General features: G+C 44.8%; 1 protein-coding gene across 1 annotated transcript in view; it reads right to left on the bottom strand.

Moving 5' to 3' along the window:
• Nucleotides 1–6,584: 6,584 nt before the first annotated feature.
• The window catches only part of erfl3 (Ets2 repressor factor like 3), a 47,020-nt gene continuing 37,764 nt past the window's right edge, over nucleotides 6,585–15,840 (bottom strand). The window contains exons 3-5 of the mRNA XM_070835228.1: nucleotides 12,449–12,564; nucleotides 11,114–12,267; nucleotides 6,585–10,900 (exon numbers count right to left, since the gene is read on the bottom strand). Coding sequence (XP_070691329.1) covers nucleotides 10,205–10,900; nucleotides 11,114–12,267; nucleotides 12,449–12,564 — 1,966 coding nt within the window. The 3' untranslated portion in view covers nucleotides 6,585–10,204. The remainder of the gene's footprint in view (nucleotides 10,901–11,113; nucleotides 12,268–12,448; nucleotides 12,565–15,840) is intronic.

Raw genomic sequence — 15,840 nt, 5'->3', positions numbered from 1 at the left:
ATTGCACAGAAATGTCCATTCATCCCCCTCACAGGATGAACTGTCGTAACGTTGGTGATCCTATAAGTTTTCATCAGGCAAAGGTGCATAGTTTTTACAGCAGGAATCTACACATCCAGATGTTTAATGCACACACAGTATGTCTGTGGTTGCCCTGCACACATGATATGTTGGCTGTGCAATTTTTCCAGAGCTTTCAACCACATCTCATTGTCTTCCTCATCAGATGGAGTTTGCTTAGTTCCCATGGAGATAGCTCGAACGCTTTCATCTGACCTACTGAAAGTATCTTAGTTACGTCTGACAGATTTTTTTTTCTTTTCTTTGTTTCTGCTGCTTTCAAGGTATACACACACACACACTTGGTGTATTTGGTGTAACACCGGCCCCTCTGCCCCACTATGATCAATCAATTCTCGTCATATAATTTTCAATGCAGTTTTCCATCTCTTTTCTTTGCATGCAACCCTACCAAGCAACTCACCTCGTTAGCAAGTCCCCCCTGTCTGTTCCCCCAGCTCTGATCTCCCCCTCTCCATGGGAGCCTGACCTCTGACCTTCACCCTTCACCCTCTCTCTGTGCGCTCATCACTGGTCTGTCAGTCAAACACCAGAGACCCTCTTCTCCTGCTGGGCTCTGCTGTCAGTCTGGGCCTCAGGTACAGACAGCAGCAGAGGAAAACGGAGAGAGCGAAGAAGTGGAGTAACATTGTGAGTCTGGAAGAAAAGAGAAAGCAAGAGTGTGATATAGACGGAGCTTTACAAAGGAAAGAGCAGCACACTTTCATAAAATAAATGTAAACTGTAATAACTAGGTTATGCTAAACAGTGAATGATTTGGAGGTAACTGGTCTAAAGCTCAGCAGTAATCCTATCTTTTTCTCCCACTCTTCACCCTCTGTAAGCTAACACTGAACTAACCCTAACACCTCACAAAGCCTGAACCCCAGCAGCAATGTCTCTCCCCTCAGGGTCTCTTAAAGCAGACACTCACAGTAGCATAACCTCTGACCTCTGACCCTCACAGTGACCTCTCACCCAGTCAGACCATGCATACCCCATCAAACCCTGGACAAGTGATGAAAATAGAAAACTGAAAGACTAAAAGGTTCTCAAAACAACAGCTTGGCAGTCATGGAGATGGTGTGCTCCAATAAAATAAAATAAACCAGTAATAAAACTGATGATGATTGTGGATTACCTTGAGGTCATGCATCCTGCTGCACATGAAAGCCAGTCTTTAACAGCAAGATGAGATGACTTGTTTTTATTAGCCATGCATGGCTGTATAGATGGCAAAGCCTCATGACTTTTCCTCTAGTGGCACCATGAGGTTGGAATTTTACGTCTCAAAAGCTATTGGATAGATTTCAGTCTCTTGGTTAAGTCTCGTACAGACGTTCACATCCTCCTCAGGATGGATTCTAAAACCTTTGGTGATCCCAACATTTCATCAAGCACCATCATCACATGCACATTTTAATTTGTCCAATAATTTGTTTAATGACCAACTTGCAACCTCATCTGTGCTTTGTGTTAAGTGATAATTAGTAAATGTTAGCATGCTAATAAGCTCACTTTAGATGGTAGACATTAGACTAGCTTAGCAAAAGCATGTTAGCATCGTGACTGTGAGCATGCTGTACTGAAAAACAGGACTTTAATCATATGACATTTCAATATTTAACATTTCCTGATTTTATCATCTTATTTGCAAACATTTTAGCTTCTAAGAATTATGATTTTGCTTCTTGTTGCCAATTTTCAGGGTTTCAGTTTCAGTTTTTAGCCTTTCACGGGTTGCCAAGGGCCGAGGCAAATTCTACAAAAGCATTTTTACATAAGGTGCCGAGAGCCTTTGAATAGATTTGTACTTTTTTCTCTCTTCAGAACTAGTGCGCGCTTTGCCTCGGGCTTTTAGGGACGGAGTGTGTTATTGAAGGAATGGAAGGGCTCTGTGTGTATCAAGTGTCAGCAGAGGACAAGTTTGCTCCTGTAGCTTACAGGAGTAGGCAGCAAGGAGTCATGATGTCTAATAATGTCTGATAAATGCTGCACCCAGACAGTACAGGGTTACGGATTTAGGGCAGACCATGCAAGCACACACCAGTATTAAACCTAGAGATAAAACCAATTTGAGCAAAGGGATGTCAGCATAAAAGAAATGTAGACAGAAATATCTAAAACTCTTTCTGTTACCGATCTATGACTGCTAGATGTCTAGAAAAAGCACAGGGAATACATCACAGCATCACTAAAGCTAAATAGAGGCGGCACTGAAGGCCGGCATCCATACAAGCTGCAGTATGGAGAACAGTGGGCCCTTGTGCTCACTGCATACTTGTTCACAGTAACTTTACACCACTCAGCTGTTCCTCAGGGTCCACGTCATGTCCCGGAGCTGAGCACAGGACTCACGGACAGGCGTCCTTGGACACACAGATTCCTGTTCCACTAGAGACAAGATGAGGAATGAATGGTTACCAATCTTTTTCAAACCAGGACACCCCTATATACCCCCCCAGTAAGTCTGTCCCTCCTTCACTTAAGCATTTTTGTATTTTGTAATGAATTTTGCACATGAATGCCCACTGTGTAGCATAGTTTCATAACAATATATGAGCAGTCTATAAGTATACTGTTGCACATCACTACTCCAAACTACATGAAGCTCATGTAGTGGAAACGTATCACCCTGGCATTACTTTATATAGGATCAACATCAAAATATGTGCTCTGACCCACAAATTTACCAAGTTAGTCTGTCATTACTGCACATTTTAATTTAGCATTTTTAATTCAATGACTTTAATGTTGAGAGGTTATTTCTTCCATCATATTTGTTAGGGTTAATGTAGCTATAAAATTAAATGTAAATATAAAAATGTAGTTTATGTAATTACCATTGTTTTTTTGTTGTGAAAAACGTACAAAGGTACAATAAAACATGGAAAAATAATCTTATGGCCCCCTTAGCCCATCCTTAAGGCACCCTTTTTCCATCTTTTCTATGATTCAGCAAATAGAAACCATAAGGTTAATGTTTTATATGAGTGATTTATTCGTATCTGCCTGAATATTTTTCAGTTAGTGTGATACTAGTCAGCGGCTTGTAATTTGTGTTAAATGTTGTCATCTCATATAGATGATAAACATCATCAATATAGGAAATAATATATCTACACACAGCAAATCACTTTCAATCTGTATGAGATGCAGCGCACTATTCCAACAACAGGGGGAGACATTCAGTGGCAAATGATTGAGCAAAGGGAACAGAGTAAACCATTTTTGATGGTGTGTAAAATCACCAAGTTAGGCCTATTTCATTAAGTCTTATTTAGCCTTTAAGCACCAGGTCAGTCACTGACATTTCACTGATATTTCTTTTGGGGTAAAATGGGTTGAACAGAAAGTTTGACAGGAAGGAAGGAGTAAAAGGAAATAGAAATTAAAAGTACCAGAGTTTCAAACAAACCACATCAATGTACGCACACACTCGTCTGTGCTCGGTGTGACAAAGTGCCATCGCTGTAAAAGTTCCTCACTCCTGTGCGGTGCAACTTTTCTCCGTATGGTGGAGGATGTGGTGGACTTACTTAGCATGCCTCCGTATGTCACCATACCGTAACTCTGACAGGAGGATGCAACGGTTGTATGTGTGTGTGTGTGCGCATTCTGAAAGGCTTCTTGCTGTGCAGCGTGTGCACAATGCACAGGTTGTGGTTACATGTGGAGTGCAGGGCTGGCTGTGCGCAAGTTTCTGCGAAAGCAGGCGCTCAGAGGAAGCCAGGGAAGAGGGATGTGGTGCAGGTGAGAGAGTACAGTGGTTCCTGTGGTCTCTCTCTCTTTGTCTCTCTCCTCTGCTGTGAATGGAGCAGCTGGATGACTGGTGTGTCAACAGTGGGAGCCACACATCTCTCTACACACACATACACACACACACACACACACATACAGTGACCCTCACCAAGGTCAAATAAGGTGAAACCTAGTTTCATGGGTCACATGTCAAATTATGACATATGCACAGAAGCTTGTGTGTCAGTGATTCCTTTAAAGCACTGGTTCCCTTACAATGAAGCAAAGTGGGCACCTGTGACCCCTCCTCACACGTCCGTGGGCTTTTCATATTCTCCTCTAAACCATCACAGTTTTTCACAAGGGAGACACCTGAAGAGATAAAACTTTACAATATTTCACAGAAAGTAAACAGAGATTATTGTGAAGCCGTAAATAATCCGCATTTATGTAGTGGCAGAACAATATTTTTCTTCTTCCCATTAATTATCTCGTAACCCTTATCTTACGATCCCCTTAGGGTCAAACCATTGCTTTAAAGGATTGCTTTAGATTTTGTCAAATCTGTCTTAATGCGACACTCACATGCCCATATAAATGTTGAAAAAGCTATTGGTCGCTGTAGTCGCTCCTCTGCTCCATACAGACTGCTGTTGCGATTACCCTGTAAGAAGCAGAATACAAAACAGTCATTCAGCAGTGCAAACATGTTTTCCAATATTCAGTGGAGGCTAATATGAGACTTCAGGAGTCTGAGCTAGCTAAAGTTAGTGAGTGTCTTCCAAACTTACAGTCTTTTTAGCTCAAAATCTCCTCTTTCTGTTGCCAACGCTCCACCGCCGTGCACGCAGCAATGAAACAGAAGACTCTCTATAAAAAAGGCTTTTGAAGAAGAATTTGATTTGACGGACTCACACGCCTCATACCATTTGAGGTGTCATTGAATGCATTTTTGCTGAACAGAGGACTGTGGATGCTGTCCCTGACCTCTTGCAGAGCGGGGATGTTAGTAGGAGGTCATTTCACAGCCAATATGGAGAGGAGCAATGATAACATCGACCAGTAACTCTTTCAGTGCACGTAGGAGCAAGATAGGCTCGAGGAAAATCAAACCGTGTATCTTTTAAGGATAATTAATGGCTGGATCAACTATCAATTCTATTTTTTGCTGCAAAATACAAGGAATGAAAAACAACATCCTGTCAAAGGCTGAAAATGATGTTACATGTGCTTTCTGTCGCCCCTCATCACAAGTTTTTGGACTTAACGACAGGATTTCTTGTGGACAAAAACAACTTTAAATCTCAATACGATCACACATACATTCATTCATTATTATCTATTTCATAATATTTATAAAAGCAAATCATTATTTGATTCAAGTAACATTTAAATGCATTTCAGTGCTATTGCTAAACGCTGGAGATTGATCTATTAACTTTAGATTGCTTTTGCTTGTGTTTGTCTTTGAGTGTCTTTTTTCTCTTACTTTAAATGTCCCGTGTGACATTAAAAATCTACAAGTGCCATTCAAGGACGACAACTCCTCCTCCTCCTCCTCCTCCTCCTCCTCCATGCTAAGTGTAAGACAGGAGAGCTACTGACGTCACGTTAAAAGGTAAATGGGTGAGCCTTATGTGAGCATTATGTGGGTGAGTGGGCAGCAGCACTGCAGACAAAGTGCTTTTCTTTATCGCCGCTAAACGCACAACCTCAGAGGCCTCGGCAGCCATGAGAGAGAGAGACAGTGTACTCATTTAATCCTGGCAACCATCAGAGATAATGAAGGGCAGGAGAAAAGGCAAAATTATGTAATATCACGAGTGATTGAAGTGGGGAAGTAACAAGGCTGATTTCTCCATTTTAAGATTTATTTATGCATGGCTGTAGCCTCCTGTTTTTATGTCAACAAACCAGCTTGCATCAAACTGCCAGTTGAGGGACAAATAAAATATCTTTGACAGAAATAGAAATGCAAAAGTACAAAATAACAATTCACTAGAGAACACTGTGCATTTAAAAAAGACTAGCTTGACATTTTAGTAGGTGTGTGAACTCACTTTCTGGCTAGCTTCCGTGCTAGTAAAGAAGATCTCTTACCTGTTTCCTGAGTACGAAACCTTAGCTTAGCATCAGGAGAGGAAACAGGAAACAGTCGGCCAGGTTCTGTCAAATGTTAACAAAGTCATCCTGTCAGCACCTCTAAAGCTCACTGAAAAACACGTTATGTCTACTTTGTTTAGATGTGGTCAAAACCCGAAGTGTAAAAACAACTCAGCATTTTAAAGGTCTGGTCTATTTCTTGGCGCCGAGCCGTTGCCAGGCAACCGGCGGAGACTCCAGGAAGTCACTGGTGTCGGCCAAGAAATAGTCCGCAACACACAACACCCCGCAAAAAGGTGATTTTACCTTTCAGTTTTTGTTCAGATGAAACAGACAAGACACAAGGTGTTAGTTTGTGAGCTTCAGAGGTGCTGGTAGGATTTTGTAGTCATTTCACAATTCAGCTAACCGTCTGCTAGCTGGAGCCTTACATTTGAATACACTTTGTGAGTGGTATGAATCTTCTCATAACTCTGTTATTAATTGCACATTTGAAGTAGCCACAGAAATACCAAAGGGCCTAATATGACTGTGAGCTTGATGTTGACTAGACAAGGAGTCAGGGGTTAATCTTTTTGTTTACAAATAACCTGATGATAAAACTCTACTGTCTGATTATGTGTCATTAATGAATATGGATGAATGAAGAGAAGACATAAACAAACACAGTGATATTCATATTGGGTTTTAACTGGTTTTAATGAACCCTGATTACATCTTAATTACAAGTTTGGAAAAAAAAAACATGAAAGAAGTGGAGAAATTCAATGTTACATCATGGTATTAACTCTCATCTCTCCATCTGAGTGTTATGTAACTGCTCGGGGGAGACGAGGCGAAAGAAGAGAGACCGAAAGAGGGAGAAGATAGACCTTTACACAGTCAAACAATACGTATCTTTTCTTCTTTTAAAATGATACACCCCCCATCCCCCAAAAACAACGAGAAAAAATATACAAGAGCAAGAGAGAAAAAAGTAACATTATAAAATAAAAATTACAATACGTGACAAAAAAAAGAAAGATAAAATCACTCCCCCTCTGCCCCTAATAAAATCCTCCACCGCTTCCCTTTCCTCACAGTCCCGGATGTTATTTCTCAGTCAGCATCAAAATTAACATTACACATTTTAGTTATATTACATTTGTAAAAACTAAAGACAAGAAAAAGGTCTCCGGTTTTGGGGCATGAAGGTCGGAAACAGGGAATGGAGTTTGAGGGGAGAGGGTTCCACATCATCCAAAGTGATGTACACAACATAAAAAGCAACAGCTAACAGAGCCATGGAATAATAATAATGCCAGGAGGAGAGGTAAATAACCCAATGAGAACAATAACAACAACAATAATCAATAGCAATATCGACATCAGAAAAATAATCTGAGAAACCTTTACTCTTTAGATAAATGTAATCTTTGTGCTGTTTGTCTACCGTTCTCTGACTGTAGAGGCCTGAAACAGGATGAGAGAGAGCCTATGTTACAATCAGTCTTTTTACCCTGCAATGTCATGACTGAGTCTGATCACGCCACAGTTAGCAGGAAGTCAGATGACGCCTGAAACAGAGCGAGGAGGGACGAAACAGAAAGAAGAGAGAGAGAGAGAGTGCAGAGCAGGTAAGACTGATGCCTCAACTGATGCTGAGATATGACGAGTAGTAATAAGGCAGCTGTCAGTTCAATTACAGACACAGGACTTGGTGGGGGTGAGGGTGTAGGTGTGTGACGGTGTGTGTGTGCATGTTGTAACGTGGTCCAGTCCAGACATCGGGGGTCTGATGAGGAAATTCAATCAGCTCAGCTACACAGACCGCCTGGGGGCCATCTATCTCACAGTTTGCCGCTATAGATCCGTCATGTGGCTGGACAGGCCGCTGGTCAACACGGCTCATTTAGCCAATCGGACGCCTTGATGACCTGACCGTGAAACATAATCGCAAATCATTTGAGTTTGTGTGAATGCGCATAGTTTGAGGAGAGGGCCTGTCAGGTCAGGGCCTCACACGTCCGACTTTTCCAGGCTATCGTACAGTAATGATTAACCCCTTAACCCCCTCTCTCTCCCTTTCCCCAGTCCAGAGCTGATGTGAACTTTGGAGCAGTATGCTAACTGGCCAAAGAGAAAGGTCAGGATTACTACTTCACTAATAACCCATGAGCTAACGGAGTGCACCCACACACACAGAGGGCCTGTGGAGGGTGCCTGGGGCCAGGACGGCTCAGGTCGGGGAGATCCCCACTGAGCTGAGCTGGTCTGTACAGACAGGAAAGAGCAGAGTGCTGCGTGCTGAAAGGGCAAGCTACTGCAAATGGAGTGAACAGCAGAGTGAACCACACGTCTGAATCATTAGCAGTCTGTTCGAGTCCTGTTTCTTTTCCTTGCTGGTCTTGTTCTGGTAGACTGGCCAGTGCTGGTTTTCTCTGGCTTGTTTGTCTATGAAACAAACAGGGGAACAGAAAAACCCGCACCCCCACCCCTCTTCGTTGTGTCCACCCACCCTCCACACCATATTACCTGATGAGCGGCATGACATACCACTCAAAATAATCCACTTACAAAAAATCCTGAATCAATCATATCATTAAAATGCTATGGTTCCTTTAAAATCTCACTTTTTTAATCATTTCATTTAGAATATATAAAGATATAGTCTGTATGTGTGTTAATAGAGCTCAGTTTGCACTTTTATACATGCTATAAAAACAAGGCATAGAGAGGCTGTGTGCGTGTGTGTGTGTGTGTGTGTTTTGTTGAAGATGTTCCCTGCTCCATCAGGCTCTCACACTCTTGCAGTTAACAGGCCCGACTGTCTCACACACTCTCAGGGCCTGGCGATCATGTCGCGACAGGGAGAGCTGGAGGTCCAGGCAGAGAGAGGGAGCGTGTTTAAGAGCTAAAGGCAGTGCCGTGCATTTGTGTGTGTGTGTGTGTGTGCGTGCGTGTGTGTGTGCGTGTGTGTGTGTCGTTGCTGGTTTAGTTTAACACTATCTATGATTGTTAGAGGAGCTTTAGCTGGTGAACTAGGATTCTGTGCTGCTGGGACTTGAGAGAAACTATTTTCAGTATACAAGACTTGTTAGGTGAGGTGAGGAGGCTAGTTAACAGTTACAGGAACCCCCAAAATCCTTCCTCCCCCCTCGCTGCCTTCCCCTCGTGGTCCCCTCAGCAGTCCTTTGTCTACAATGAAGTACTTCTTCATTCTTCTCCTCTCCTCACATCTCCCTGGGGTTAAAATTATTTTTGTGAGTGCAGTCAGGGTCTTTCCGCAGGTGGTCCGCAAGAGAAAGAGGGGCAGGACAGGAGAGAGACAGAAAGAAGGATATACAAAAGCCAAAATCTCTGAGAGAACAGTGTGCCAGATTCAAAGTCTGTGTATGTCTAAATGTGAAAGTGTGTATAGTCTTGCGTTGCAGTGAACACTGTTGAGTGTTCATAAGCAATGCTTCCACTGTGAGTCCCCGTCACTGTTGGATGGGCCTGTTTTTGCTTGTGTGTGTTTGTGTGCATGATTCCAATAAACGTACAGCAATAGGCTTCCCTGAGTGGAGTGGGCAAGGTTTAAGAGTCATTCAGACAACACCCAGCAGCCCCACTCTTCAGTCTTGGAGACACACTTTCCTTCCGCTCCCCGATGATTTTTCAGTATCTGTCAAACTTTACAAGGGTTTCATGAGTTTAAGAATGATTACTCATGGCAGTCCTCTCCCATGTCTCTCCAGGGCTGTGGGTTTTAGATACAGGCACTTATCAAAGTCCCATCAGCTTATAGGAAAAGTAGCATAGGGAAGAGGGTGCACATCTTCTTCCTGGGTGTGTTGCTGAGCTGTTGCTGTGTGTGTCCCCTGAGGAACGTGCTGACTGCGTGCTGATTCTCCTGGCGGGACCTGAAGGTGGGAGCTGTGCTACTGGGGCAGGGCATCTGGAGCTTCACTGGCCAGGTGGGAGGTGAACTTGGAGCCAAGTTTCATGAGGGAGCCTCCCTAATTTCAGCCCCGTTGCAGTCACTGTGCCTGGGATGGCTGATCTGAGCGAGTCCCACCTCCCAAAGGGTGCATCCCAGAAGGGGCCTGATCCAGACAGAGGATCAGTGGAAGGGGGGGGGGGGGCAGCAGAACAAGAGTCAGGCTGTCTCTGAGGTGTTGGTTTTATATGTGTGTATGCTGGACTGTGCTCTCAGTTCACTGGAGGTTTCAGGAATCTAGTTTGTAAGTGAGGGAGAGGGATTACAGAGGAACCATTTACATACTCCTGTACCACCTCCAGTGCTACTAGAGCAGTAGTGTTTGAGCTGTGTCTCTCATCAGCAGTCTTTGTTCTCCAGAGACAGCTGTGCAGTGGCACGATGCAGCTCAGCGCTCACCCTCTGCTGTGAGGCCAACGGCGTGGCTAAAGAGCCCTCGTACACCAGTGGGGGAGGACTGTCCCCTTCTCCACTGCCTGTCCCGTCCTCCTCCATCTCCATCCGTCCATTACTTTGCCTCTCTCTTTCTCTCTCCTCCTCTGGTCGTACTTTCTTGTCGTCTGACTCCTCCTGTGAAGCCTCCATGCGCTGGTCTTCGCTCCAGCGCCTCTTGAAGCGCAGCTTGAGGGGGATGCACTTTGTCTGGGGAGGTACCACCAAGCCCGTCTGAGGTGGGGATGTGTTACTGTCCCCTGCTTCGGTGGGCTCACTCTTGAGGATGGGCAGCAGGCGATGCGTATTGGAGTGTGTGTGCTGCAAGGTAAAGAAGGGCATGAGGCCAGGCGGAGGCGGAGCAGGGGCTTTGAAGACGTCCTCGTCAAGGTCCTCATCCGGATGGGGTTGATGTTGGGGAGCAGCTGTGCCGTTAGCAAGGTGGTGGTGGTGGTGGTGGTGATGATGGTGGTGGGGATCAGAGGCTCTGGAGTGGCGATGGGAAAAGAGCTCAAACTCCTCATCTCTCTCATCTGGGTCTTCATCACTGATGTCAGTCACCTCCACGTCTTCCTCTGACTCAATATCAGAGATGGGCTCCACCTGGACAGTCGGATTGATGATGGGAACAGAGACAAAAAATGAACAAAGCAGGAAAATGGATAATGAAGGAACTTAATGACAATTAACTGGTATGACATTTTAATCCACACCATTTTAATAAAATATCATGTACAATGTGTCCATTTTAAGACTTTTGAAGATCTTGTTGCCTGATAGATCATAATGGGGGATAGTTGGTTCTATGTGCCTCACCTTTATCTTTGGAAGTCCTGCACTGTTTAGGGACTGCGTTGAGGAGGAGGCAGAGATGAGGCCTGAGCCACTTGCTGAGCTCAGGTCACTGCCGAACGACAGCGATGAACCCAGACCAGATGTAGACGACATGGACCCAGATCCTGAGCCAGAGGACATTGAGCTCTGCCTGGGTTTACTCTGGCTTTGACTCTCCCTCTGCTTCCTGCCCAGCGGTGGTGGCTGCAGCTTGAACTTGAAGGGAGACATGTGTGGAGGCTCCTCACCCAGGTGGAGGGGGTGATGTATGGGATGAGAATGGGGGTGAGGGTGGGCAGAGTGAGGTGGATGTGGGTGGTGGTGGGCGGAGTGAGCCAGAGGTGGATGGTGGTGCCGATCTCCTCCCCTCTCTCCTCCCCCTGCTGTCGCTGCTCGTTCTGCTCTCTCGCCTCTCTCTCCGGCCAGACCGGCCTTGTCAGCGGCGGGCCGGTGGGGCTGCGGGATGATGATGTTGGGGTACTGGAGGAAAGCTCTGGGGCTGAGGCCGTAATTGTACACTGACTGGGTGTGGGCCTGCAGGTAGCGCTTCATGTCCTCTGGGTTGAAGGAGAAATGGGAGCCTAACATGGGTGACAGGGTGGGTGAAGGAGTGTAGGGGAGGTGAGATGTTGGGGTCATGGAGAGTGCCGGGGACAGAGGAGGGGCTAGGAGGCCAGCCCCTCCTGGCCCAGGCAGAGGGGACACGGGGAAGGGCGACAGCGGCTCTGGGTGGATCCGGTGCCCTGTGGGGCCACGTGAGCCTGGGTGCCCAGCGGGGTTACCTGGTCCTCCATACATGCGGAACAGGGCTTCGTGAGACAGACGGGGATGGATGATACTTCGGTAACCTCCTCCTCCACCACCAGGTCCTCCTCCACCTCCACTCACACCTCTCTCTCCCCTCTCGTCTCCCGCTCCCGTGTTGCCCTCCTCAATCTCAGAGTTAACTGAGGTGCCATCGCTGCAATCGCTGACGGACCCACGTGCCATTCGTCGGGCTACAGAGCTGAACATGCCACCGGGGCTACGCAGGTCCTCATTTGGGGAGAGGACTTCTGAGGGTGTTGAAGGGGGGAAGCGGAAGTGAGTCCCTGCACTGGTGGGCACAGGAGGGGCACTCTGAGGAACACTGCTTCCTGGAGATGTCAAGGGAGGGACGGAGGAAGAAGGAGAAAAAAGAGGGGCAGAATAATGAGAAATAATATATACTGTTCTCCTGTATAATCCTATGTAATCATTCTATCCTACTGTGGGATTAGGGGATAACTGAACATGCACAGACATGCACACACACAGCGCCATACTGTCAAGGCTTACCAGTGGAGCCCATGTCGATGAAGGGGTAGTTGACCAAAACCAGTTTATTGAAGTTGAACTTATAGGTGAACCTCTTGCCTTTAGTCTTATGGAGAATCCTCTTGTTGTAGTAGTATCTAGAAAAGAGAATAAAGCAGGCACCATAAATAAAAATATTAAGAAATAGATACTCTGCGGACACCTTATGCACCAAATCAAAAATCAGAGCTAAATAACATTATCTTATTCAATGATTTTGATGTAAATCACCAAGGAATGTAAAGACTGGCCTAGCAGTAACACTGCAACATTTAATTTTAAAAGGTACAACTCATTTTAAAATATCATTTTGTTCCTGAAGTCATTGAGACTATGACAGATGCGCCTGCACACTCAAGCACACACTTTAATAATCATGAGTCTTTCATGTCACCCCCCTCCCTCTAATGACAGATATTACAGAGTGTTGTATGACATTTGCACAAAGCAGACCCAGTGAAGGGGAGGGGGGGCGGGAGGAAGAGGGGGGAGAAAGGGGATGAAAAACAGAGAAAACAGATAGATGAGAAGCAGTGGATGGACTGAGCTGTGGAGCAGCAGTGATGTGTGTGGAGAGATAAACAAACAATTAAGACAGCAGAGGTCAGTGAATGCAGCTTTAACTCTGCTGCCAAACGTGGATCGTAAATGGTTTGTAAGGGCACAAACGTGTGTGAATAGCTGTATGCATATTTGTAAGGTGTATGTGACCTGTGTTACTTTGTATGTGTGGTACTTTCACTAATCTATATTGAGCTAAAATAAGGTCAGGAATTAGTGTCTTTTAGGGTCTTTTAAGTTCAGATTTAGTGTCACACACACAACACATCCTGTTATTCATTTTCCTTGATGGACCCATCTCTTTATGTAACACCAAAGCAAAGCCACCAATAATTCACCCCATCTTTATCTGTTTATGTAATGGCCATTCTCTCTTTTTTTTCAAGCTTTCTCTCTCCCATGGCTCCTGCCTACAGTACAAGGCTCCATTTTTATTAACCTTTGTCCAGCTACAGCTCTTTATGTAACATCTCTTTGCCGTCTTCCCCAGATCCACATCCACTTTATGTAACCTCTACATCCCTGGCTGCCCGGCCTCACACACTGAGCGAGACATGGTGAAGGAAAGCGGAAGAGAAAAAGAGCAAGAAAGGAGCAAAGATGGTGTGTTTGTCCGTAAGGGAAGATAACAAGCTTGTGTGGCATGCTCACCAAAACTACTACCTACACTTTCAACACTACCCTTTGCTATAAAACACAAGATTTAAGCAGACTGCACATTTGCTCATCGTGTCTGCATGCCTACCTGCTTTTATAGCACTAGGCTCTGCTCTTTCTTCCTCCAGCGTGTGTCTGCTGGCACAAGTTAAGTGAAGTGTGCTGACAAAGATAAGGGCTTCAGGGTATGTAGGTAATGCTGACTTAATCAGAGCCCATTGACTGTCATTACACTGAATGGTAGTTATCCAGACGGCGGTATGTGTGTGTTCGTGTGTGTGTATGTGTGAGTGAGTGTCTGTTTGGTGGTGGGGAGGTGTCGCCCTTCACCCCCTCTTATTATGCTTATTACACAGACTGGTTGGGGCGTTTTTGCTCTGGGAACAGACTGTTGCTCTTTTTCACTTGTTCTCTTCAACCCTCCTCCTCTTCTCCCTTTATTCTACTGATACCTCTCTCTCTCTCTTTCTTTCTCTCATCAATTCACCCCCCACCCACCCACCCACCCCCCTTTTATCCCAGCTCTCTCTCCCTGCGCTCTCAACTCATCCCCTGAGGCGATGGGAGAGGGTGAGAGAAAGGGAGAGACAGAGAGAGACAGGACAGGCCTGCACTGTTGAAAACATTGTTTACGCCAGGCACAAAGCAGCATGTAATTTCTGCTCTAGGGGAGACACTCACAAGGGCCGGGAAGGAGGGGAGAGAAGCAGTTGGAAGAGAGGGGACGGACAGAGACAGGCAGGAAGTCGAGCAGAATTAAAACCACAACAGGACTGTGATCGAATTAGCTGATGCTAGAAAAGTCAACACGCTGTGCTAGGGCCCACATATGGGTCCAATATAAATATGGATTGCAAGGGTGGAAAACAAACAAATTAAAGTATCTAAAAGTAATTCATTTTGTGTATTTGTGTACATTTCATGACACATACTGCACATTCATTAGCTTCTGAAACACCACACTTATTAAAATAGGCGTAAATTAGTTGCAAGTTTATTATTAGGTAAACCAAAATAAAATTAGGGCAGTCTAATGGTGAACAGCCACTAGGAGCAAACAAATTATGCGACATCGCCCTCCCTAGTTCTTGCTTGTTGCTAGTGAGCAGCAAGCTAGTTGGCAAACACTGTGTAAATTACCCACAACATTTTCCTAAAGTTTACTCAACTTAATGCGAAGCTGTGCATTGTTTTTGTTCCATCTGTAATCTTGGAGACAAGAGACATACAAAAGAGGGATCCAGGAGACTAAAATAAAGATCCTGTCCTCCACATCTTTGTCCACAGCAGCTGAAGACTGAACTATCATCATTGCATCACTTTGTCAGTTTTTTGCAAATCACTCCAGGCTAGTCCAGGCCCCTTTTTTTGTATTTTGTTCTGTCCTGCTTGTATCCCAAATACAGAGAGCAGGGTGGTCATCACAATAAAAAAAAAAAGGCCTTGTAAATATTTAGTCGAGCCTCACTGATGTAAATGAGGCAGACAAAATGTTAGGAATGCCTTTCAGTGTAACGATATTCATCAACACCAGAGACAACAGCCTCCAAAATATATGATAATAAAAAAAAACACAATGTAAAAAACACTAAATTAAATCAGCACCTCTACAAGACAGTTTCAACAAGAACATAACATAATAACCTTCATGACGGTAGGATTTATTGCAGGCTGATGTACTCGATTACTAGTTACTATTAGTTTTAAATAGTGGACCTGATAAACTAGCAACGGAGTTGGCATAAACAAGGACAGGTCCCATAGGCCAATAATATCCCTGTCTGACCCCAGCTCACAGCAGCTGGAGTGTAGCCAACTAAAATCTTTCAGTGTTCTCACTGAATATCACCTGATAGAGTGCGTACTCTAAAGGCTGGGCAGCAGCCCACGTTTGAATCCAAACCAGGCCCTTTGCTGCATGTCATCCCTTATATCCCCTGCCCTTCCTGTCTCTCTCTGTCCCATGACATCCTATCAATTAGCCAAAAAATGTCAGAAAAATAATATTTGAAAAAAAAGAGCAAAGAATGCTGAAATGCATAGTTGGAAGCAGACAACAACTTTGCACAATCCTAGTTGTGGCAACTGAAGCTGTGTTTAGAGCAAATGGTCACCCATTCTTTCTCCGTGCCCCCTCCTCCTGCGCCGTCATACAG

Source organism: Pempheris klunzingeri, chromosome 8 (assembly GCF_042242105.1).
Source record: "Pempheris klunzingeri isolate RE-2024b chromosome 8, fPemKlu1.hap1, whole genome shotgun sequence".
NCBI lineage: Eukaryota > Metazoa > Chordata > Actinopteri > Acropomatiformes > Pempheridae > Pempheris > Pempheris klunzingeri.
Note: the sequence above shows the minus strand (reverse complement) of the source record. Positions and strands in the feature narration are given on the sequence as shown.